This window comes from Aspergillus pseudotamarii (assembly GCF_009193445.1).
Source record: "Aspergillus pseudotamarii strain CBS 117625 unplaced genomic scaffold BDV38scaffold_49, whole genome shotgun sequence".
Classification (NCBI taxonomy): domain Eukaryota; kingdom Fungi; phylum Ascomycota; class Eurotiomycetes; order Eurotiales; family Aspergillaceae; genus Aspergillus; species Aspergillus pseudotamarii.
This window is the reverse complement of record NW_022475063.1, coordinates 208,986-232,403: the sequence shown is the minus strand read 5'-3', so window position 1 is coordinate 232,403 and position 23,418 is coordinate 208,986. Positions and strand designations below refer to the sequence as shown.

General features: G+C 46.6%; 9 protein-coding genes across 9 annotated transcripts; 5 read left to right on the top strand and 4 right to left on the bottom strand.

Moving 5' to 3' along the window:
- Positions 1–289: 289 nt before the first annotated feature.
- On the top strand, positions 290–2,258 carry BDV38DRAFT_254001 (Rab family GTPase YPT1). Its single transcript, XM_032055279.1, has 5 exons — positions 290–542; positions 766–889; positions 952–999; positions 1,056–1,283; positions 1,390–2,258. Exons 1-5 carry the CDS (start codon positions 532–534, stop codon positions 1,582–1,584), a joined length of 606 nt encoding a protein of 201 aa, XP_031910960.1. The 5' UTR covers positions 290–531; the 3' UTR covers positions 1,585–2,258.
- BDV38DRAFT_253996 (uncharacterized protein) lies at positions 1,262–2,258 on the top strand. Its single transcript, XM_032055278.1, has one exon. The coding sequence runs from the start codon at positions 1,689–1,691 to the stop codon at positions 1,914–1,916; it is 228 nt and encodes a 75-aa protein (XP_031910961.1). The 5' UTR covers positions 1,262–1,688; the 3' UTR covers positions 1,917–2,258.
- Positions 2,259–3,164: 906 nt separating this feature from the next.
- On the top strand, positions 3,165–4,251 carry pmp47 (putative peroxisomal membrane protein Pmp47; the record flags this gene model as incomplete). Its single annotated transcript, XM_032057651.1, has 3 exons — positions 3,165–3,286; positions 3,349–4,079; positions 4,136–4,251. The coding sequence occupies 3 exons, from the start codon at positions 3,165–3,167 to the stop codon at positions 4,249–4,251; spliced, it is 969 nt and encodes a 322-aa protein (XP_031910959.1).
- Positions 4,252–5,062: 811 nt separating this feature from the next.
- BDV38DRAFT_148741 (WD repeat protein) lies at positions 5,063–8,858 on the top strand. Its single transcript, XM_032051581.1, has 2 exons — positions 5,063–5,142; positions 5,197–8,858. The coding sequence occupies exon 2, from the start codon at positions 5,266–5,268 to the stop codon at positions 8,791–8,793; it is 3,528 nt and encodes a 1,175-aa protein (XP_031910958.1). The 5' UTR covers positions 5,063–5,142; positions 5,197–5,265; the 3' UTR covers positions 8,794–8,858.
- A 1,440-nt stretch (positions 8,859–10,298) lies between these two features.
- On the top strand, positions 10,299–11,225 carry BDV38DRAFT_285474 (WW domain-containing protein; the record flags this gene model as incomplete). The annotated part of the gene is made up of 2 exons (XM_032060490.1): positions 10,299–10,384; positions 10,448–11,225. The coding sequence occupies 2 exons, from the start codon at positions 10,299–10,301 to the stop codon at positions 11,223–11,225; spliced, it is 864 nt and encodes a 287-aa protein (XP_031910957.1).
- Positions 11,226–11,389: 164 nt separating this feature from the next.
- Positions 11,390–12,759, bottom strand: BDV38DRAFT_148665 (uncharacterized protein). Its single transcript, XM_032051580.1, has 3 exons — positions 12,035–12,759; positions 11,861–11,953; positions 11,390–11,772 (listed from the first exon to the last, which is right to left on the bottom strand). Exons 1-3 carry the CDS (start codon positions 12,537–12,539, stop codon positions 11,555–11,557), a joined length of 816 nt encoding a protein of 271 aa, XP_031910956.1. The 5' UTR covers positions 12,540–12,759; the 3' UTR covers positions 11,390–11,554.
- A 133-nt stretch (positions 12,760–12,892) lies between these two features.
- BDV38DRAFT_285472 (putative AMP-binding enzyme) lies at positions 12,893–15,192 on the bottom strand (the record flags this gene model as incomplete). Its single annotated transcript, XM_032060489.1, has 4 exons — positions 12,893–12,998; positions 13,061–14,651; positions 14,707–14,962; positions 15,019–15,192. 4 exons carry the CDS (start codon positions 15,190–15,192, stop codon positions 12,893–12,895), a joined length of 2,127 nt encoding a protein of 708 aa, XP_031910955.1.
- A 1,438-nt stretch (positions 15,193–16,630) lies between these two features.
- BDV38DRAFT_148566 (putative arginine transporter) lies at positions 16,631–19,080 on the bottom strand. The gene is made up of 2 exons (XM_032051579.1): positions 18,591–19,080; positions 16,631–18,456 (listed from the first exon to the last, which is right to left on the bottom strand). The coding sequence occupies exons 1-2, from the start codon at positions 18,799–18,801 to the stop codon at positions 16,982–16,984; spliced, it is 1,686 nt and encodes a 561-aa protein (XP_031910954.1). The 5' UTR covers positions 18,802–19,080; the 3' UTR covers positions 16,631–16,981.
- A 1,493-nt stretch (positions 19,081–20,573) lies between these two features.
- Positions 20,574–21,177, bottom strand: BDV38DRAFT_285470 (MARVEL domain-containing protein; the record flags this gene model as incomplete). Its single annotated transcript, XM_032060488.1, has 3 exons — positions 20,574–20,682; positions 20,762–21,032; positions 21,093–21,177. The coding sequence occupies 3 exons, from the start codon at positions 21,175–21,177 to the stop codon at positions 20,574–20,576; spliced, it is 465 nt and encodes a 154-aa protein (XP_031910953.1).
- Positions 21,178–23,418: the final 2,241 nt, after the last annotated feature.

Genomic DNA, 23,418 nt, shown 5'->3' with positions numbered 1-23,418 from the left:
AGGGGATAATAATGAAATTAGTGAAAAATTATTGGTAATGGTTTGTTTCAAATAGCGATCGATACCACACAATAGCTGGAGTTGTGAAAACAGAAGTAGGAGTCTAGGAGACGGAGGTATTCAAGTAAAGTGGAAGAACCAGCATGCCAAAATATCATGGTATCAATAGGAACAGCAAGAATCCACACAAATGATCTAGGGGAAAGTTTATCATTTGATTGGAGCAACTAGACCGAATCGGGTCTTGTGTCTGGGGCGCGGCGAAACGTGAAACGGTCACAAACTAAGGGAACCTGCACGCTGGGCTCGTCTGCTCACCTGCACTACTCAGCAACTCGCAACCGCCATTTCAAAAGACGACGGCCGACTTCATCGAACTTAACACTTCCAGGCAACGCTTCTTTCCTCCCCTCTCTGTCTGCTGCTACCGCCGCTCGATCTTAGACGACTTCCGTTTCTTTCGTCTTTTCTTTCGTCTCCCCTATTTGAAGAGCCTTGCATTTGTCAACAGCTACCCCTACACCGTCCATTATGAACCCTGAGTGGTAAGTCTTCTATTCGCCCACATTTTGATACATCTATTTGAGGCCTTGGGTATTGCACTCTGTCTGCATTATAATGGTCTCTCTCCCTGCGTCTCTCTCCACCCTTATTTTATCAACTTTACTGATTTGTTGTGCAATAACCAGAGTAATACCTTCTTCTTTGGTGGAAACCAACAGACAGCCTACTTTTAATTCCCTTTTATCCTAACCATCTACTTAGATACGACTATCTTTTCAAGCTCCTTCTTATCGGAGATTCCGGTGTCGGAAAATCTTGCTTGCTACTCCGGTTTGCAGACGACACCTACACAGAGAGCTATATCTCCACTATCGGTGTTGATTTCGTACGTATATCGTCGTTCGGGTAACCACATCCCTTGTAGTGGTACTGACCTCTAGGTGACAGAAAATTCGAACAATCGAACTTGATGGCAAGACAGTGAAGCTTCAGATTGTAGGGAGAGGTGTCACCACATACGAATGATTTTGCGTAGCTAACAGGACCTTCAGTGGGACACTGCGGGCCAGGAGCGGTTCCGTACCATTACGTCGTCTTACTATCGAGGTGCTCATGGTATCTGTGTCGTGTATGATGTTACTGACATGGATTCCTTCAACAATGTGAAGCAGTGGCTTCAGGAGATCGACCGCTATGCCACCGAGGGTGTCAACAAGCTGCTCGTGGGTAATAAGAGTGACATGGAAGATAAGAAAGTCGTGGAGTACACGGTGGCAAAGGTATGTACCTATCTTCACCTTTTCCCCTATCCCTCTGGAATGGACAACTTTTACCTTTCCGCAGTCGGCATGGAGGCTAATTTGTTATATTGTTTGAAATCAAAAGGAGTTCGCTGATAGCCTTGGAATACCATTCCTGGAGACCTCTGCTAAGAACGCCTCGAACGTCGAGCAAGCCTTCTTGACAATGGCAAGGCAGATCAAGGAGCGTATGGGTACCGCCACTGTCAACAACAAGCCGACTGTGCAGGTTGGCCAGGGCCAGGGTGTCCAGTCTGGGTCCGCAGGTGGTTGCTGCTAATCGAACCAATGAGTCGTGTTGCACAATACTACGTTAGCCACCTCGGTATGAAGCAGGGAGGTGGTTTGCCAACTACGCCTTAACACTAAACAGTTCTATCTAAAATGTGGAACGGCGCAGACGGCCCTGCGGAAATTTTTGCTATTTTCAAGCTCGGACTGATTATTGGGAATCATTTCAGATCCTTCACACAATGCTTTAGACGGCCTGCGATTGTCTTTATATGTGCTCATATTGCTGGTACCCTTGTTGCCCTCCCCCCCCCTGTTACACGCTACTTGTTTTGTGATTTACTTTACAGCATTTCCCCCGTTTCTTCCATATCTTATTAGTAGGTTGGATTCCTTGCGATTTTGTCAGGAACAAATTAATGGAAAAGACCCTGAATGTTCGGAGAATATACTTATTTGGTAATGGCACACAGTAGCTAGCACAAATTCCAGCCATTTTCTGAAAATAGATTATTTTTTTCAAACCTTCATCTAATAAGTTTCATTTGATGAAGACATAGCCAGCTGATATGATGATTAAGAAGCATCGTCTATGTGCAAGAGTCGTTTTTGCCTTCTTTATCAACTTAAATATGTCGGTCAATATGCTGCCAGTATAGTCCTAAATAAAACAGTAAAATTTTGTTATAGATTTAAATTGTCTTCGGCATCCTGAAGGCCTCTTCTTTTTTCTTTTTTGGGTGGTTGGTGAGGGGGATTTGTCGCTTCAACCTTCTTATGTTGACCTGTCATTCATTGCGAATGAAGATGACGCTGTCAGCTAGTGCTAATACCACAGGGACGCTGATCATATGATAGTCATTGGGAAGAGCATGTCACATGCGTGTAAAGGAAGATCGCTCTTTAGCTGTAAGACACTCGGCGAGCATTGGCAGCTAGTGTATGTACAGAGCCAAATTAACCAGATTCGTTTGTAGTATTAAATGAAAAGACCGGACCTCGGTCTTAGTTTAGCTCTCGCATTTACGGAGTACAGTGCAAGTATTTAAGAGAGGTGGGGGGGGGGGTGGTGCTTGAGCAGTCTTATAAATGAAAATACACGGCAAATGCACAGGAAGTCTGAGTACCGCGATGTACTATCTCTGATATTTAGTTAACATAGGTAAATGAATTGTTTCGTTAGATGTAAGGAACATCTGATGTTCGATAATTTAAATATATACATACTTACACTAATTCCGGCTGATGGGAGGGGAAAGGGAAGTGCATCTGAGACTAAATAAGCCGAGGCACATAATTCGGCAAACGTCATGCAAACCATTATCTCCATTCGAGAAGCCGATTCATTCTCGCGCCCCAACGGCTAATCTCCCCCAATTCTGTCTACATATTCGATCCTTATCACATCTTCAGTTAATACATTGCTCCTTCAGTATCCTAATTCTGCTAGTAAGAAGAGCTGGCGGTCACATTCACTCCTTCTATATTTCAAAGTAGGGTTGTTGGCATTTAATTACACCACCTACTGAATTGGATCAACACGTATACTTCCAATTCCACCTTCCAACTTTTTGGATACCTCGCTCTTGACACACTACCCTGCTAGCACGCGCAAGTTCTTCCTGTATCATGTCTCAATCAAAGACTGAGGAACACAAGAAGGCAGTTGCAATGGCTGCAACGCAGCAAAGTGATAATATAGCGCATGCATTAGCTGGTGCTGGTGGTGGAATCCTCTCTATGGTTTTGACGTGCGTACTTCGATTATGCTTTAGGTTTGAGAGTAAAGCGGCTAACACCCACTGATCTATAGCTACCCCTTGATTACACTTTCAACAAGAGCGCAAGTTGAATCTAAACGTGCTCATTCAACGACCGCCGATGCCATCCGCCGTATCGTTCAACGGGAAGGAGTTAGTGGACTGTATTCAGGTCTTGAGTCAGCGCTTTTTGGCATCAGCGTAACCAACTTCGTCTATTATTACTGGTATGAATGGACCCGCTCGGCCTTTGAGAAGGCTGCTACAAAGGCTGGTCGAGCCTCAACGAAGCTTACGACCTCCGAATCCATGATTGCTGGGGCCATCGCCGGAAGTGCAACTGTGCTGATCACTAACCCCATCTGGGTCGTGAACACTCGGATGACAGCGCGAAAATCCGAGTCAGACGAACCGGTATTGCCGGGCGCTGCCAAAAAGACAAAGGCTTCGACGATCAGCACTCTCCTGGACCTGCTCCGGCAGGAGGGACCTAAGGCCCTTTTTGCCGGCGTCCTCCCGGCTCTCGTCTTGGTGATTAACCCCATCCTACAGTACACCATCTTTGAGCAGTTGAAGAACGTAGTGGAACGTCGTAGGCGTATGACGCCGAAAGATGCGTTTTACCTTGGCGCTCTGGGCAAGATCTTGGCCACGTCCATCACATACCCTTACATAACTGTCAAAAGTCGGATGCACGTTGCTAGCAAGGACGGCCCGAAGGAAACTTTGAACGGCAGTTTGAAGAGAATCATCAAGGAGGAGGGGTACGTGGGATTGTATAAAGGCAAGTTACGACCTAATTAAGAAAATGCTATAGGGCTCAAGCTAATATTCGTACAGGTATTGGCCCAAAGGTGACACAGAGTGCGATTACTGCAGCATTCCTGTTCGCATTCAAGGATGTTTTGTATGATACAATGGTAGCTATTCGAAAGAGGGACCGGGTGTCCAAGTAGAGCATATGTTAGCTAGCTGCGAGCAAGCTATCAAGAGGGTGCCTTGGAACCGGAGAAGAATGTTCCCAGGCTCTGAAGTGTTTGCTCTTTCACTTTAGAGTATGGTATGTTATTATTATCAGGTACTCGGATAGGCTATGGCCCACTAGTACTGACTAATCGAATGTATCGATTTGATAGAGTGCGACAAAGGAGTTATTATGTTCGACTCATTTTGTGTATAAATGTACAAGTTTAGTTTTTATAAATACAAAAAAGTGGACTAACGAGTAGTTAGGTACCTAGTCAGAAATGTACACCCCTGGTGGGGCTACCACCGCCTTCTGCTTTGGGGTAAAGAGCAATTCATGAACCTGCGCGTTCACGCGTTGTTGCCAAGCCTTGGGACCATGACTGACTGATGGAGGATATCTTCAAAACTCACCCAGCCTTGAGGGAAGTATTCCAGACCTTGCTTTCTTTGGAAGATGCCGCTCTGTTACATCTTGATGTCCGTTACATGCGTCGACTTCTAAAGTTTCAGAATCCTAGTCTACTAGTAATCATTGGCCTAGCGCAATTTCGCATCTTCATTCTCCATCTTGTCACTACATTTTCCTTAACTTTACCTTTGTTTTGTTCAGCTCACAGAAGATTTGAATTGCATGGCCGCCTTAGGTAATGCCATGGACATTTATCTGTCATCATTTTAGATGTGCAAGATCGAATGTTCATCTAACATTACCCTCCATACACTGTCTGGACTACTCTAGAGGTTCGCTGCTTGCCTTCTTTGGGTGCGAGTATTATTCAGTCGGTTTTCACTGTGGCTTTAGCTGATGAAGCCCCAGGCGATCTACGGAGTTTTTAATCCATACGGCGCTTCTACATACACTTCCTGTTGAAGTATACGTAAGTGCTTCGTCGATAATACTGTGATCTAGATACGCTAATGTTGAGGCATAGGTAGTTCCTACCCATCTTAAATACCCATTCTTGGCGATTTAGCGTCTTCGACTCGAGAACACACCCCAGATGACGTCTCAGGCACCTGAACATGTGAGAAGTCGAGACTTCAGGTCTCAGGCCAGTCTTCGTCCAGCTTCTGTTCAGATCGGATCTGACGACCCATCAATAATAGAGGAAGCTCAGAATTTACTTTCACAGTTTATGAGGCACTCCTCTCATGAAACCCAAGGTTCCCTGAGTGGAAACAGGGCCACTTCGCAGAAGATTTCCAACTCAAGAATTGAAAACAGTTCTGTGTCGGTCGATGACCCTCAAGTAGTATACGTTATCTCAGATGACTCTGCACTTGAGTCCGTGCCAGAAAAACACACAGTCCCATCAGCACGACGACGACGGCACTCGGCGCGTCACCCTCGCCTGAGAAGCTCACGGACAACCTCTGGGTCAGGGAGCTTAACTAAAAGTCCAAGGAACGATAGCGAAACAGACTCGGTGTTACCTCCAACAAAAGAGAAATACACAAATAATTCCAACCTTGACCGCCAGACAACGTACTCACCATACTTTTTAAGCGACAGGAAATCCCCTGCCAAAAACAATGATAAGGCACCAAGAACTAGGCGTTCCGCACGATCAAGAACTGGCCCTATAAATTACTACAAGAAACTCAATCTGTCTAGTATTGAGCCTGAAGAGGAATTTTCCGGTAATGAGGATGTTGATATATTAGCCAATTCAGACCAGCCACAACAGCGTCACGACCGTTCCCGTTCGTGTGATCTCTCAACGCCTCCTTGCTACCGAGAATGCCAGCTTATCGGTCACAGGCAATACTCTCTTATATATTCCTCATCTAGGGTACAAATACTCAAGTCACCCTTCAAGACACTGGACGACTTCAAGAGTGTCGCACATGCACGTTATCGCCCAGAACGTAATCCAGCCGACTATGCTAAGGGACTAAGGGGAGAGAACTTGGCGTCAGACAACATCCTTCATGTTGATTTTGATCTAAAGGAAATGACCGCAGTGCTAAACTTGCTGTCATTTAGTGGATGCCAATGGCATTCTGCTCCAGACATTGCTCTTACCGATCAACTTATACAAGTCGCATCCACCTACAATATACACCCTAAATTTTTCAAGAAGATTTCGTCTATTTTGAAATTGTCTAGGTTACTCTCAACTGAAGAAGTGAGCGATAGCAATGCTTTGCTCCTAGAAATGTTGGCATCAACTCCATGCACAAAGGAGCTACGACGTGCTAGGCGAATCGCAATGCGACTCCTGGGGTCACAAGAGAAACAAAGGAATGAAGGCTCTTCCACCTCAGGCAATCAAGGCGGCCATAAAGACGAGGAAATACGCAGACTGTCGGGCTATTTATCATTTGCATCTGCATTGGGTCGGCGCCAGTGCGCAGATATAGAAGCATTCATTGCCGACGCCAAGAAAGGCCATCTCCCAACTGTCCCATCTGTCATCAAGGCTGTTAAATTGGAGGACGGCAGCTTAGCAACACGCAAAAATTCGCAAGCATCTGGCAATCTAAACAAGCTCTTGCAGGATCGTGAGCTAGGTTGCGCTGTGAGCCGGCAGATCAGTTCCCGTGTTTTGAGCAACCTCGGGCTTTCGAGGACTTGGAAAGGTGCCTCGAATGATGTTATAGTTCTAGCATGGTCTCCTGATGGAACTAAGTTTGCAGCAGGTGCTACAGCTCAATGCGACGAACACAATATGGAATACAACAGAGGGAACAATCTGATTCTCGGAGATTTGATCACTGATAGTCTGGAGGAATTGCCAGACCACTGGAGCTCTCGTCCGCCGGGGTTTTCAAGGGGAACTATAAATGATCATCGTTTGTTTATGAGTGTAACAGCGTGCCAATGGTTCGATGATACACTCTATACTGCTAGTTATGACAAGACTGTCAAACTTTGGAGATTCCCTAATCACAGAGCATCGTGCTACAAGACACTTGACCACGACTCTAAAGTCCAAGTTATGGCTCGATCTAACTTTGCAAAGAATGTGCTAGCGACAGGTACCCAGTCTGTCGGTTTCTGGCAACTAGATGAATCAACGTACAATGTCCTGGACTTGCCTCGGCAGCGTTCTAAAAGAGAAATTGACCTCATACCAACGTCTCTTGCTTGGGGTACCATCCCAATTACGAGAGAGATACTAATTGCTGGAATGTCTGAAAAGGGCGATGGTGTGACCCATAATGGTCTTCTTGCAGCTTGGCATATAGCCGAAGCATCATCCACTCCAATACAGTTAAGCCCAAATTCACAAAATATCTTTGATGTAAAGTGGCACCCTTGTCTTCCATTATTTGCTACGGCAAGCTCCGCAAGAGGAGGCGGTACAACTCTCTTGAGTTCCAAAAGCACCAGGTCTGTGGTACGTCTATATTCGCCACTCATCTCCAAAATGCGTACCATGGAACTAGAGTGCCCTGCTTTGGACATAAATGATGTGACTTTCTGCCCAGGCAATTCGAACTATGTGACTGCCAGCTGTACTGATGGGATCACCTATGTGTGGGACACGCGTAACCCGGACACTATACTACACAAGCTTCAGCATGGCGAGTCGCTCAATCAGTTAGATGAAACCCTTCCTAGAGAACAAGCAGATGTTGGGGTAAGATTGGCATTGTGGGGGAACTCGGTAACCCAATTCTATACTGGGGCATCAGATGGTATCTTGAAAACCTGGGATGTATTGAGGTCTCCTGATGATGCTCTTGTTCAGGATGTTGCTTCTTTTGGGGAGGAGATCATGTCCGGGGCTTTTTCGCCGGATAGATCTAACCTGTTGATCGGCGATGCTGCCGGGGGTGTTCATCTATTATCCCCCAACACCTTTGCCAATGAGACCCTGCCTTTTAAATTCAAACGTGCTTCTCATGTGCCATTCTTTGAGAATGATCCAGACTCTGGGTCAGGCATCCTGGCTGCTCGTAAGGCCATCTTAGATGGTCATCTTTCGCGCCATCCTATTTATGGTGTAGGCCAAGGCCCTTGTTACAATGGGCCTTACGCGGCATGGGCCCGTCCAGATATTACCCCTGGGCATCAACTCGGACAGACAAAGTTGAAGGAGGAATGGCAGTTAAGACAGCTTGACGGTGTTCCTCCTGCTCTTCGACCTGGCTTAAATGATCAACTGCGGAGAGAAGTTGAATGCCAGAGACAGCTTGCTCAGATTCGCAACGGACAGCACGTGAATAAAAGGAAGAGACTGGAACCTGGCCATTATACAAAACGTAGGGGCGTTCCTGTCAACTTGTGCAGTGATGATGGTTTCTGGGCAGCGCCGGTCGAGCCCAAGCGACTCGCTGCAGAACCAAAACATGCCATCATTGAAAGTGCAAACATCGAGATCATAGATCTTACGGGTGATAGTGATACGGAGTGTGCGAAGCCGCCAAAGAAAAGCTTGACCTTTCCGACTACTCAAGATGCAGAGAGCTACTCTGGACTTGGGCATCCACTCGAGGGATTTGAAGGAATATTGGAGGATGATTACTGGTGGCCGTCGAGTGACCAAATAGACCCCAACTTCCATGATGCTGATGTGTAGTTTTGTAATAGCTGGTTGATAGAGTTTGCTACTGGCCTTGCAATAAGGCACAGCTGGGATGTGTAGATATCAATAGCTTGTATATAGAACATGCAGCCAATGTGGTAAATTTATCAAATGAGGATTAATTGAGTGCTATCGCATATGTCTATAATTGCACATCTCGTGGTGAAAACCAGGGCTATTCTGTTATGAGATGATAAAATACCGTAGCTAGATTAGATTCAGGTGAGTTAGACTGAATGCCCTCATCCAGTGACCAAAACATGACACCATTCGAGAGCAGCTCGGTCAAGAATGTAAGATACCTAATCTAGAGGTTAGGTGACAGCAAGGATTGCCTAAAGACTAGCATTACTCGCGAGAATATCTCGCAAGCCCTAGAACCTGTCAAGTAGCGCACATCCAAGGGCTTCAACCTACTACTCAGGTGTCCTACATAAACCTGTGGGTTTATTATCTATATAAGCGAGCGGTTTCTATGCAGTGCTTATAAGGGCTTTGATTTTCTTACGCCGGTAAGTACCCTAGAGGCTGCCAGCTCATGGACCTTGCAGAATGCTGCGCAGAGAAATAATCATATGATATTTGGTTACGCTACCTAAATTACTAAGATTATCTGAATCGATTGTCCTATGGGACTTAGATTATCTAGATTTCCTAAACTCATTATCTACTTAGATTGCTTACCTGGATTACCTATCTAAATTGTCTACCTTAGTTCCTAACTTAAATAAGCTGTGTAGGCAGTGCAATGTGTTTACAAGCTCTAAAAGTTTAGTTAGACTAAGTTATGTAGTGTATTTTAAATAATCTAGAGATCTACCCAAGGTATTGCAGCTCAAGAAAGCAGTAAGTGACATCACATAACAAGCTAGTAATTCTCGCCCAATTAACTCACAACTGTGGACCAATCAGAACCAAGATCCTTTCGCGCAGAGGCTCCTATATTGCTTGCTGGTACGCTTCGCTCCGCTGCGCAGTAATTATGAGTATATAATTTTAATGATGATCTTGCATGAACATTGCTTAATGGGTATCTTGGATATTAGTTTTTTTATAATGTCTTGATTAATCATAATACCTCAAAATGGCTCCTTCTCCAGATACTAATGATCTCCATACGGAGTAGAGTATTTCTATAACCTACTTACCCACACATATCTATATATAAAGCAGCTCCGCTACAATACTAGGAATTAGGCGCGAGTGGCAACACCACGAGCTGAACCAATACTCAAGACACAAAGTTTGTGCCGAATTAATTCAAAGAGCAATTAGTTTATAAATGCGGCCACCAATATAATCACGTGGCCCAGCACCGCCACTGGGGCATTACGTACAGTTAAGATATCTACATAATAATGAGTGAATCAGAAGTAAAAAGGCATCTACGCGACAACCTCGATTTGAAGTTGAGAGCTGCTCGCTAGATATCCAGCAGTCCACCTCCCAGAAAATTGCAGGCAGATTTCGCTACTGGTCCCCCAAACTATTATATATTGATGTCGTTTGCCCCGCCTTCAGGACCCCCGCCTCCGGCTGTCCCGGAGGGGTGGAAGGCTCAGTTCGATGATCGGTATAAGCAATGGTAAGTGCTTCCGTCGCCCGGCCCTGCGGTTAAATCACCCGTTGACATTAACCCCGTTAAAAGGTTCTTTGTAAATCTATGCACTGGCAAGTCCCAATGGGAATCCCCTCAAGGGCCAGCACAAGAGGAGCTGCATGCACCGCCCAGCGAAGCACCTCCCTCATATGAAGAGCCCGGGCCTGCGAATCCGTCCGCAATGCATGGCGCAAACGAGAAGAAAAGCCTGGGCTCGAATAATCCTTATAACCAGGCAGGCGCCAGAGGCAGTTCTTTGGACAGCGATGCCCGGCTAGCTGCCCAGTTACAGGCGGAGGAAGATGCCCGCGCTCGTGGCAGTAGAAGCCCGAGACAGCAAGTACAGCCTGGGGCCGCTGCAGATTACTATACAGAAGCCTCGCGACCGCAGTCAGTTGGATACCAGTCATCTTCAACCCCCCCGCAACATACAACCGGTCCAGAGCAGAAGAGAAGCAAAGGCTTTCTGAGCAAGTTGATGGGGAAAGCATCAAGTGGCAGTGGTGGGAATTATGCAAGGCCATCTTCGCAGCTGTCACAGTCGTACGGGCATCCCCCAGGCGGATACGGTGGCTATCCTCAACAACCCACAGGGTATGGTTATCCTTCCTATCCTGCCCAACCAGGTTATTATCCCGCAGCGGCACAACCAGCGCGACGGCATGGTGGCGGTATGGGAACTGCGGGCGCTGCAGCTTTAGGTGTAGGCGGTGGTTTGATCGGGGGTGCTTTGTTGGCAGAAGCTTTGGATGATCATCATGACTATGATGATTACGGCTCAGGCGGTTATGATGACTTTGACGGTGGCGACTTTGGCGATTTTTAAATGTTACCACGTTTCTGCATGATAGCCCCTGTTGAACTATCTGTTAGCGAGTTCTTTCTTTCTACCTCTTCCCCCGCCCAGGCATCCTGTATTATTCCCCCCTCTATTGACGAGGCCATGCAGCGGGATGTACTATTATGGTGAACGACTAGCTGACTGGTCGCGGTTATGGTTGCATGCGTCGTTTATTATGCCTTCTGGGACTTATGGCAGGGATTCACAATTGCTTCTAGGCTTGTTTATTATGCTTTGATGGGCTCCCAGTAGGATATGATTAATGCCAGAGATTGTTCCGGATTTCTATTTATTACTCAAACGAGAACTTTCGCTTATCCTCGTCTTCGTACGTTTCCACCTTCTCTGCCAGTCGCTACCCCCTGGAGGGCAGCAGGCTCTGGACCAGCTGGCCTTGGATGGGCGCCAGCCATCCATCCTGCGAAATCAAAATTGCCCGGCGCACTGCCACCGGTCATAGCACTCCGAGTTGCACCGGAGATAGGAGACGCCCGAGAGTGCTTTTCGAACTCGGCACGCATTTCAGGATCCACTAGAGAGACATGAGCAAGGGCAAGCATGCGCTATAAACACATCTATTATTGTGTCACACAGGGGAGTAGTTGTGATATGAAACTTACTATTCTCCATCAACTTCGGCATTCCGAAAGTAAACCCTAAAGCTACTAGGGCGAGCAAGATCATAGGGTTCTTGAACAAAGCAAGAGGGGAGACTAAAAAGATAGATCCATAAGCGTCTTGAAAACGACAAGCGTACTTCATACAGAAAGCTCCTCCTTCCCAAAAATACTCACATTTAGGTCTCTCCTCATAAAAGCCTCTTCTAGCTAGAACCTTAGCGTCTACTGCCACTTCGGACAACTTGGTGGTATCCACAGAAGCAGCATCGAGGACATATCTCTCTGCGCCACGGTTCTCCCATGGGTTCCCACGAAACGTCTCCCAAACGCCCAGCACCGTGCCGTCTGCAGCGACATCAACCCGGTAGGGCGTGAACACGTATTCTGCTGATCGGACGTCAAGTAGGTAAGACTCGGGCTTCCCCGTGGAGTCCAGGTCCTGGAAGATGAAGGTCGCGGAGCGCGTCAGCGGGGCGGTCAATAAATGAGGAGAGACATGGGCATTCTTGGATCGCGTTGGCGGTGGGATGGACGATAGAGTTGCGTGCGTGTCAGAGGAGAGAGCATTGGGGTTGGGAAGAAGATTTGAAGGGGGAATAACGACCGTCAAGGCAGACGTCGCCACGACGGTGGAGAGGAGGAAAAGAAGAGCAGAGGTAGAGGAGTGGAACAGAAACATGGTTCTTAGAAAAAAGGTTGCGACTGTTGATTTGAAAATTTGACTGCTCGGTGCAATTCGTCCGTACGCATCTGGGAAGATCGCAAAGACGAGTGTTGCCAAGCTCCCGACTAAACTAGTCCGCCATGGTCCGAGATCACATGGTTTCTTACTCTTCTACTCACGGAGAGACATTTTGTAGCAATCCCAAGTCTAGTCAGCACTATGTTACAAGTTGTATATTTCACAGGAAGAACAGTTCAATCGGGTTGTATGTACAGCGCTCAGGGTCAGTTGCCCGTGTCAACTGCTCCAATACATATAATGCTGATGATATAATATCTAGAGAAACGAAATACAATGAAAGTACAGGTCTATAACTTGGCTTTGGGAGCTGACTCTTCCGCCGTAGCTTGGGCATAGAGCTCATCCAAAAGCTGGCGATACTGCTTCACCACGGGAGGGCGCTTCAGCTTTAGTCTACACCCGGAACAATTAGTACAGTGCAGCATAAATGTTTTATGATGGTCAAGAGCACTCACGTTGGTGTCAGCAAGTTGTTCTCAACCGTGAACGGATCAAGCATCAAAGAGCAGTTTTTGACCCTCTCGTAGCCTGCCAGCTTGTGCTTCTTCGCAACTCTCTCGAGGTCCTTCAGCACTGCCTTCCGAATTTTATCGTCATTCAATACAGACCTAATGCCTTCAACATCGGTCTCACTGATGGATCGGCTAAGCACTTTGCTAGCGAATGCAGCGAATGCATCAGGCTGGACCCCGAAAATACCAACGAGGAATGTCTGAACGCTATCACCATGGATATAGCCCTGTGCAAAGTACCCCAGCTCGGAAAGATAAACGCCTTCCAACCGCTCTGGTGAGATGTACTCTCCCTGGGCTAGCTTCAGGACGTTTTTCCGACGGTCAATGATAATGATGCGGCCCATTTCATCTATCGTACAGACATCGCCTGTCCGGAACCAACCATCTCCAGTGATGGCCTTGCTAGTCTCTTCGGGGTTCTTGAAGTACTCCTTGAAAACGTTTGTGCCTCGCAGAAGCAATTCACCACGGGGGTAGGGTTTGTCCTCGACAGAGTAATCCATGTCAGGAAGAGACGCTAGGCACGCTTCCGTGCAAGGTGCCAGGCGTCCACAGTTGCCAGCGGTCAAATCTTTGGAAGACTGGGCGCACGCCATGGCGTACGTTTCAGTCAAACCGTAGCCCTGAACGAGATCAGCACCGGTAGCAACTCTGAGAAAGTTATGGAGAGAAGGATCAAGGGGCGCAGAGCCGGAGACCATCATTCTCGTACGTTCCAAGCCTAGGGCAGCGGCGACCTTCTTAGACCATATCCGGTCATACAAAGCATGCTTAACAGTAGCCTTAGAGGTATCAGGGTTCTTCAGGTTGGCTGTCTTGGTCGAAACGACATGTCTCGACAACGCGCCCTTAAATCCCGGTTGGTCCACAGTTGAGGCACGAATAGCGTTCCCAAACCGACTGTAAAGACGGGGAACCGACATAAACCCGGTGGGCTTCAACAACTTAAGGTCATCGACTAACTCGACGATATTTCCATGGAAGTAGCCAATCCGGGCACCCGCCCAGAAAGCTGCATGTTCTGACAAACGTGCATAGATGTGAGCTAGCGGAAGATAGGATGCTAATGTGTCACCATCAGCCTGCTGGGTAGTAACAAGGGCCCCCGCAGTGGCTGCAACGGCGTTCTCATGCGTCAGCACAACACCCTTCGGAGGGCCCGTAGTACCGGAGGTATAGTTAATGGTGACGATGTCAGAAGGCTGGGGAGCGCTGTAAGGGCGATTCGAAGCGGCACCCAGTTCCTCAACCTGATCTATCGTATAAATCGAGACATCCTGTCCGGCAGCCACAGACTCCAAAAGGGCTCGCTTTGAGTGTCCAACTTGTTCGCCACTATCAAGAGGATCCAAGCTGATGATAATTTTTAGATTGGGTAGGAGTGGCTTCAGCTTGAGCAAGGTTGGGATATGCGGCAATGAGGTAACGACGCAGTGCAGCTCTGCGTGGTTTATAATATATTCGGTTGCGTCTGAGGCAAGAACATCATAGATTGATACGGAATACAGACCTTGAGACATACATGCCAGATCTGACACGCCAAGTTAGCGCCACCTAAGAGTAGGGAGTAGAAAGCAATCGCATACCTGTGATCTGCCACTCGGGGCGATTTTGACACCACAGGCCGATACCGTATTGGCCAGAACGATGGCAATTGTGTTTGTGGTGCAACTCTACTAATCCGGCACCGAAGTCAGCTCGCCGCTTTTGAACTGCCTGGTAATCTAGCCACTGGTAAGGGCCGAAGGTCTTGGTTGACGGATTGTACGGGCGCCATCCCAGGCAATGATTTTTCGGTACTCGGTTTGCAGTCGACTCGAAGAGGTCGTGCGCAGTGAGGACCTAACAGAAATATATGTCAATACTAAGCAGCACAAAGCGCTGAAACCTACACTTACCTGTGGATCCAATGTCCTCACAAGTTCCTTTTGCGCAGAATAGGCACGGTAGATCCTACTCCGTCCTGGCTCCTCAGTTCCAGGAAGGGCCACCGAATACGGTGAGCCCTTCGGAGGCTCTTGCCTCAACTCGTCCGCACGAGCGAGGTGGACGGGCTGTTGGCTAAAGAACATTGCAACAGTTGCGACCTATATTAACGAGTAACCTGGAAAGTCAGCTGTGTATACAATCTAATATTATTTCAACGTCGAGGGTGAAATCTAATCATACCAATACTCAAGCCCAGGAAGCGCTGGCAGATACTGATTAGCTGCGAGAAAGGAGTTTCTGGTTTCCGTAAGTGGAATTTGCGAGCCGGTGCCCTTTCGAACCAAGGTGAACGTCAGCGAGAAAGCCCAAATAAAATGGTTAAGAGAAGGTACAACCCGGCTAAGAGGCGTTTAAGAAAGAGATAAAGAGTAGTAGAAGGGAGGAAAGGAAGCGTGTTAAGGAGAGGTATGGACCTGGCAGGCAGTCGGAGGGGGGGGAAAGTCCCCAAGCAATGAACGCTGAGTGGCCGAGCCATACCCACGATGTGTCTTTGCCTCCACGCGATGTGAAACGAACCTCGGCATTTACCCAGTCCCCATTGAGTCCGGGGAGGGAAGGATTAGTAGGTACTGTGTAATAAGGCCGATAAGGTGGGCGGTGTGGGTTCTCGACCCATTTGGGAATCCGGAGCGATTAATTATCGGCGCCGTGGGCTACTGTGCTATTCTGTATTTGACCGTTCTGCTGAAAGTGCCGAGGCCATTGGATCCGGAGAAGACTTGACCGGAGCGGTATAGTCTATACTTCCTAATTGGAGTCCACCTTATTATTTCTCGGGCTTCGCCGTTAAATCAGGAGTATCTACGGAGTACTGTGGTCTACATTCAAGAATTTATTTCTTTCTATCTTAATAATCCCTTTCTCTCTCTCTCTCTCTTAATGGAGTGTCTTCCGGGGCCCCATGATACAGGTGATGAATAACCCTCTCCGAAAGCGGATCGACGCCATAAATTACTTACATTAACATATGTATTGACAGATTGTGGTTTTGGACGAGGTATCGATGTAGGCACGGAGTATGGACATACTAAGTATGTAGTACCTACATACACACAAATTAAGTTGCATAAAGATCATCCATCCCGTGATCGTGATGCTTTACCTTCTCTCTCTCACATGCTTGTGATTTAACCGAGTAGTACCACTTCGTGTCCCAACAGAAGTTGATGGGTTTCTTATTATTACTGATTTAATTTTCCTTTTTCTTTGATTTTTATTTCTTTGATTTGCTCATCCCATAAGAAGCTCATCTTTTCGAATAAACTTTAAAACCAGGGCAAAGAAAAAAAAAGGGGGAAAAGAAAAAGAAGTGACCTGATATGGGTATGTCTGTCTGGATGTACGTGACTTGATCGGCCTTCGCATGTGGTGAGTTTCATGTGAAGTTCCCCCGGGCCACATGAACTTTGCATTCTCTTGATGGCCTCTTACCTAGGTACGAAGTAATAGGGTGCTCGTTCATCCATCTATAGCGACGTAACTAATGAAAGCATCTTTGTGTGAAATGTTGTAAATCAGTTCGTTCTTCAATTCGAGATCAGAGGATACGAATAGTTATATATCACAGCCATTCAACCCAAACTCCATGCCATGCAAACAATTAGGGAAAAATCAAATACTATACAAAACGGAGGGAAACGAACCACCTTGAAGAACCCTTGTATAAATGACTCCCTCATCTATCGTCCCACCATGCAAGTCCGGTTCCCTTGGAGTCGACAGCGAGCAGTTTACTCAGAGATGTATATAATATGTATATACTCGTTATGTATGTGCAAAAGAAAACAAAAAATAATGAAAATTATAAGAGAAAGGCGTCGGGTGGGCCCGAAAGTGCCGGCGATATTCTCGTGGGTTATGTAAGCGTCTAATTTAGCCTCGAAACGAGCGAAAGATCCTTTGATACCATTTCGTAGTGGTGGTTTCCCATGACTCGTTTTCAAGAGAAACCCGACCGGTGTCGATATCGGCCTCGAGTGGGGGAACAAACGACGTCCGATAGAAGATCTTATGTCCCACATAGAGTACCACAAAGAGGATCAAGCTGATATAGGCGATAAAGAAATCCGTTACACTGAATCTTGGGATCCAAGCAGTGAACCCTTGAGTCAAAATGATCAACATATTGAAGAAAAGCCCATACCAGGAATACCAGGGCTGCCACATCGCCTTAAAGGGAAGAAGGTCACGAGACATATTGCGAGCCTTCAGAGCTCGCATGAATGCAAGATGGCAGGCATTCAAGGAACACCAAGTGATGAAGCCTGCCACCCCTGCAATGTTGAGAAGCCAGTTGAACACCGTACTACCAGCATTAGACACATTCATAAAGCCGAGCAAGCCAAACGCCGCAGTGAAAATGACACCGTAGTAAGGCACGCCCCTTTTGGACGTTTTCTTGAACCAGCGCGGGGCAAGCCCTTCTTGAGCCAGGCCGATTAGGATACGGCTACCACTGTAGACGTTGGAGTTGGCGGCGGAAAGCACAACAGTTAACAGGACGGCATTGATGATATGAGGCAGGACCTTCACGCCCGCAAGTCTGGCCGCAATGACAAACGGTGAAGAGTTTGCATCGTTTCCGTCCTTAACGAGGTCTTCGTTTGTGTAAGGCACCAGCAGGCCGATGAAGAAGATAGTCAATACGAAGAAGAATAGAATGCGGTAAAAAGTCTTGCGGATCGCAGAAGGAATAGTCTTGCGGGGATTTTCAGTTTCACCTGCTGCAATACCAACCAATTCTGTTCCCTGGTATGAGAAACCCGCCTGAATAAGCACAGCCCAAAAGCCTACGAACTTGGCTGTTGAGTCGGGAGAAACATCGGCATAAGCTGCAAATGGACCTGGATTAGTCCAATAGGTAAAACCTAGGTATCCCTTATCACCGGCCCCGGCATCAATACAAATTGCAAAGATCATAAATCCAACAACTGTAATCACCTTGATACTAGCGAACCAGAACTCCAGCTCACCGTAAAAGCTGACAGGTAGGAAGTTGAAAAGAGTGATAACCACCCAGAACACTGCGATGAAAATGGCGATGTTGATATCCTTGTCCCAAAACTGTATAATCAATCCGGTCGCAGTTAACTCCAGTGCAAAGGTACTAGCCCAGGAAAACCAATAGATCCAACCCATAGCGAAACCAAGACTGGGGTCGATCAATCGAGCTGCGTAGGACGTAAACGCTCCTTGAATTGGCAGATAGCTTGCTATTTCACCCAGGGCCTGCATGACGGAGTACACGATGGAGCCGACAAAAAGATATGCAATCAAGGCGCCTACCGGCCCTGCTGTACCAATGGCGGTGCCACTACTGATGAAAAGACCTGTACCAATTGTACCACCTAATTCTGGTCAGCACTTTTCTTTTCTTTTCTTTCTTTTTTTTGGTCTTCCGTGGGCGAATAAGTTTCAATGGATGACGGCAGGCATATGACGCGAGGGGGAGGGAAAGGAAATAATGAAAAGATATCCGTACCAATGGCAATCATTTGCAGATGTCGGCTTTTGAGCTGGCGCTTTAGATCCGGTACTGGGTTCGACTCGCGAGTAGCGCCATGCTTCTCGCAGTCCACGTCCTTCAGATCGGACGATGGAGTGGTAGCATTGACCTGAAAGGCCTCATCGTTTGCCATTGCTTCTTTTCCCTCGGATTTTGGTGTGAGGTTGAACCCGTCCTCAAAGGCCATGTTTGGACCTTGACAGTCCAATAGCTGAGGGTGAGGCGAGGTCGAAGAGCAAGTCGTCGTGAGGTGCAGAAAGTCGAAAGGTTCTAGGTAAGGAAAAGGTTGGAAAGACTGGCTCCACCGGGAAATCTTTTGAGTCACCACTGCACTCCAGCGGGCAGAGCCTTTTTACTATGTATTCTCTGTGGGGCAAACTAGTGCTCAACCCAAAGGAACGGGGTACAGTGGTTATCGTAGGCGTCAAGCATAGAACTACTCCTTTGGGAGTTTGCTGGAGATAACGGGAACGGCGAATGACAGCGATGGGAAACAAGCGATTATGTGTGCACGACCAGAAAACGTTATGTAAAAAGAATGATTAAAAGTCAGGGGAGCGAATGGAGACCTCCTCAGTGCAACAGATGCAACGCTGGTGAGATAGGCTAAGGAGAGGCAGATAAATAACCCTGATGGCTGATTATAATGGTAATAATAATGGTAATTTCTAACCAAAAAGAACAAAAGAACACTTGCAGGGAAGGAGAAAGATTTTCAATCCATTGGAAGAACTCGATACCTATTTTTAATCGAACTGCTGTGTGTCACTCAAACCGCTGAAAACTTTTCCACCGCGGATGGAGCCTCCGCACGAAACGTTGGCGGCGGCGGCGAAATATAAATCTTCCTGGCCCACTCCATCTTGAAGTGGGCCGTTGATAGGAAATTTTGGGCGGAGGAAAAATTTTTCTCTCGTAAGTCCGTGACGATAGTGATTGAAATTCTGGGTCGTGCGGTGGCGGGAAAGTAGAAATCGGCACCAATTCGCCGTGTTCTCTTTACTCATGCTCATGCTAACAAATGCTTAATTTTTTAGTAGTAAAGGAGCAGGTCCTGTAGCTGTAAGTATATCTACTTAGTAGTATCCTTTTATCTTCGTCGGGTACAAAATTCCGTGGCTGGGCACCGGGGGTGGCCAGGCCTTTTAAATGTTCCCATCCCTCAGCTGCGGCTGGGCACTGAATTCCCGAGGAAAAAGAACCCTAAGTACTCCGTACTAAATAGCTTCATCCTCGAAGCGGATACCTACCTTCAGTAGACCCCGGTACCAAGCAAATCCCCCAAACCCCCCTATTCAGGCATTGATCCGATATCCTGTATCTATGCATGTTCTTCAGTGGTCTCCATCCTTTATACATACAGCGGAGGTCACATACTTTTGACCCCGCACTTTACACGCAAACACGATCTCCTGCACTATGAGCCTACGACGACTAGTACTCAAGTCCAGCAAATTGTCGTACTACATTGTTGGGTAGCTCTCGTGAGTGCTTTATCTCCTTTCCCTGATCCCGACATAACCAATTCCAGCTATCAATTTGTGGAATGAAGATATATACATTGTCCACACATACACACATATATAGGCATTAACATGTCTTAAGATAACTTCACATCCAATTATATAAAATGGTAAACAAAGGGGGGGCCCACTCAAAATTGAGCCATAAGGAGTAAACTGGTCAAGTTGCAAGACATAACGGGATAGACTATTGCAAAGTGACTGGAGCCTCTTTTTCTTGCTCGTATATTTTATCGGGCTCCCGTTGGGCTTTCTTCTTTTTTCGGCACTCCTTTCATTGAGGACATTATCATTGAAATCGAATCAACCGGAGTCAGCGCAGATATCGTAACACATAAAATTTAGCACCTAATGTCGAGCTTCATAACATAATATTATCCAGAAACTGGTCCTAATCGCTGAGAGGCAGCTCACGGCACTGCCGCTACTATTCCGCTTAGACGCCAACGTGAGCAGTAGTTTGAGGGGCAGGCTTCGTACCAGTGCTTGACCTGGTACGCAAAGCACCGAGAACAGCCACTACTGTCGTGGCCGTAAACAAAGCCCTGTATACCTTATATCAGCAGCTAATACTACGGCAGCTTTATAATATGGCAAAGTCATTCTCAACCAGGGAGGACATACCACTCGAATGCTCCAAATACCGTGGCTGCCTGAGCGCAGTTGCAGGCGCTCCAGTGACAGAACCTAGGAGCAGGAAGCAGAACACCCAAGGCAATAAAGCCTGCAAACCAGAAAATCAAGGTAATCGCTTCTACGGCTGGTATAACGAAGCGATGTGCGATCTGGGGGAAGTGCACAGGCGCAAGGGCGAGGTACGGAGTTGCGAAGAATGCCGTCCAGATGCTATTGAAAAGCATGAAATTGACGGTGTTATTATTGTACACGCTGACAACTTTTCTTGAGAGTCAGCGTCCTTTCAGCTTGCCATGTCAGCTATAAGAAGGAGACTGACTGTATGCGGTCAAACCAAGAATGATGATCGCAAAGACCACTTGAACAACCCGAACAGGATAAACCCAAGGAAAATCCAGAGCCATCGCGGGCAGCAGGTAGCGAGCCTCTTTGGTCCTTTCTCGTAGTCCGCAACGCAATCAGAATGAGAAGGGAAACACAATGCCTGACGACGTTTGCTACAGCCGTTCTATCAAGATTGGTTATCTAACGAAATTGAGAAAAGCAGAAAGTTGGAAAAAAATATTTAGCAAGGCCTGTGATTTAAGAGCATGTGGTAAACCTTGTTGTCGAAGATCTCTTGCCGTTTTTCGGCAACGAAACTCTGCCGCTGATACTCTCTCAAGATATTCCTTACCCCAATTTTCAGCTCGCAGCGGGGGACGAGTTGGTAAAGATGCTGTTTTGGCCGAACTTAAGGTGAACGTCTGCGTCAGTGGCTCAATTTCCGGGTTGATGCCTCAGGTAATTACCTTTTTCACATATGGTCGCATGTTGTATGGAAGGAAGGAGATTGTGAAAAGTTCCTGGGTATTCAAGGAAGAAGTTGACCGACATATAAGCGGGTCATTTCTCCATGACTGAATTATTGGGTGGTTCGTTTGGTGGAAGCTTGTGATCATCAATATGGCTGCCTATGACGACAAGCGCCTCGCGGCGCACTCGTGAAGACGAAGGATTGGCTGGGGAGTGGGTGACAATGATCTCATGAGCTGCTAATTTGAGGAGCCATGCAGATGGGTTTGTTGGCAGATTCTGATTGAATGCGACGGGGAATCTACTCGTTAGCAGTTTCTACTACTATTACTACTACGGCTATGTAAATACTGTGGTACATATGATAAGTACCTGTACAGTATGTTTATACTTATAGGGCGGAAAACGTGACTAGCCCTACAATGACCTCAAGTATTCTAGAGTTAGTACGGGAGAATTGTGGTGCTCAGTGGTATACATGGTAGATTACCATAAAATATTGGTCCCCTGGTTTATTTCTTCACTAGGGATTGATTGTACTGTACCCCTGTACTAACAGTAACCCAGCGTCACCGAAACACCACGATTCCCACCATCGATTTATCAAGCTGCATCTCTGGAAGTACTGAGCCATTGCAGCCAACGCGCATTAAATCATTTTCCTACATTTTAAACGTGTTTCTGCCGGCAGAATAGTCTACTATACTGAATCTACTTAAATTACTCATTTGGTCTGCTTAATCTGCTTAATCTGCTTAATCTGCTTAATCTGCTTAATCTGCTTAATCTGCTTAATCTGCTTAATCTGCTTAATCTGCTTAGTCTACTTAGTCTACTTAGCCTACTTTGTCTGCGTGGTCTGCGTGGTCTATATAGTTACTAAGTAGTCTGTATAGTGTACTTGGTTTGTGTAGTATAGGGCATACAGCTCCCGGGGGGGGGTGTCAGGATTTAGTGGCTGGGGTTTAGGGTGGGGCGGAGAAACCACCTCCGAGGGGATCAGAAGAAATACTGCCGCTTCACATGATATTTTAATTCTGACCCCTTGGAGCTCTTTTACGGGACTATTCTAGTTTCTGACCCCCTTAGAGTTCTGATCAGATTTTAGCTACGTACTTGAAACTATATTTAAACTAAAAACTTTTTTATTAAATTAAAATATATATTAAATTTAAATAATATTTTAAATATAATCCAAAGTGTATTGATTCTCAAAATCTTTTTAGTTTAAATATAATTTAAAGTAAAATCTAATCAAAGCTCTGAGGGGGTCAGAAAATTATTTTAATTCTATGTGATTTCGAATCGGAGCGCTCCTAGTATAAATAGCCTCGCCGAGCACTATCGACCTCCAGGAGGCCGGATTCAATCGATTCCCTACCGGATCCGTTCGACAACCTGTCGAACGAGGCTGAGCGAACTGTCGAATAGAATCCTAGACTAGCGACCCACTTCGCAGTAGTATAGTATTAGATCGAGCCCGAGTAACAGGTATAAGAAGGCACTCCCAATCCTTGAGCTTGGAGACCTTGCGGAGACCTTGCTCGGCCTAATATGAACCCTACGTTTGCTGAAATCACATCTATAAAATTTAATCCCTTCGGAGCTATAGCACGTGATTTCTAAATTCTGACCCCTTCGGAGATCCTATCATGTGATAAAGGCGGTAGACCTCTAAGGGGGTCAGACCAGCTACTAAATTCTGACCCCTCGGAACTGGGACCCCGTGTAGGATACTGTGTATGTAGTATACAGAGTCTATTTACTCTGTAGTCTATTTGGTATAATTATATAGTCACATGACTGGGAACTACTGGGTCAATTAATATAACTAGCAAACAAGCGGGCTA

Coding starts and splice junctions, on each gene's coding strand:
- BDV38DRAFT_148566 (XM_032051579.1), bottom strand. CDS start 18,801: ATGGCCTTTGAGGACGGGTTCAACCTCACACCAAAATCCGAGGGAAAA. Junction 18,457..18,590: donor TCTGCAAATGATTGCCATTG/GTACGGATATCT, acceptor GACCAGAATTAG/GTGGTACAATTGGTACAGGT.
- BDV38DRAFT_148741 (XM_032051581.1), top strand. CDS start 5,266: ATGACGTCTCAGGCACCTGAACATGTGAGAAGTCGAGACTTCAGGTCT.
- BDV38DRAFT_254001 (XM_032055279.1), top strand. Junction 890..951: donor CCACTATCGGTGTTGATTTC/GTACGTATATCG, acceptor TCTAGGTGACAG/AAAATTCGAACAATCGAACT. Junction 1,284..1,389: donor TGGAGTACACGGTGGCAAAG/GTATGTACCTAT, acceptor TGAAATCAAAAG/GAGTTCGCTGATAGCCTTGG.
- BDV38DRAFT_148665 (XM_032051580.1), bottom strand. CDS start 12,539: ATGTTTCTGTTCCACTCCTCTACCTCTGCTCTTCTTTTCCTCCTCTCC. Junction 11,954..12,034: donor TTATGAGGAGAGACCTAAAT/GTGAGTATTTTT, acceptor CTATCTTTTTAG/TCTCCCCTCTTGCTTTGTTC. Junction 11,773..11,860: donor GCCGAAGTTGATGGAGAATA/GTAAGTTTCATA, acceptor ATGTCTCTCTAG/TGGATCCTGAAATGCGTGCC.
- BDV38DRAFT_253996 (XM_032055278.1), top strand. CDS start 1,689: ATGTGGAACGGCGCAGACGGCCCTGCGGAAATTTTTGCTATTTTCAAG.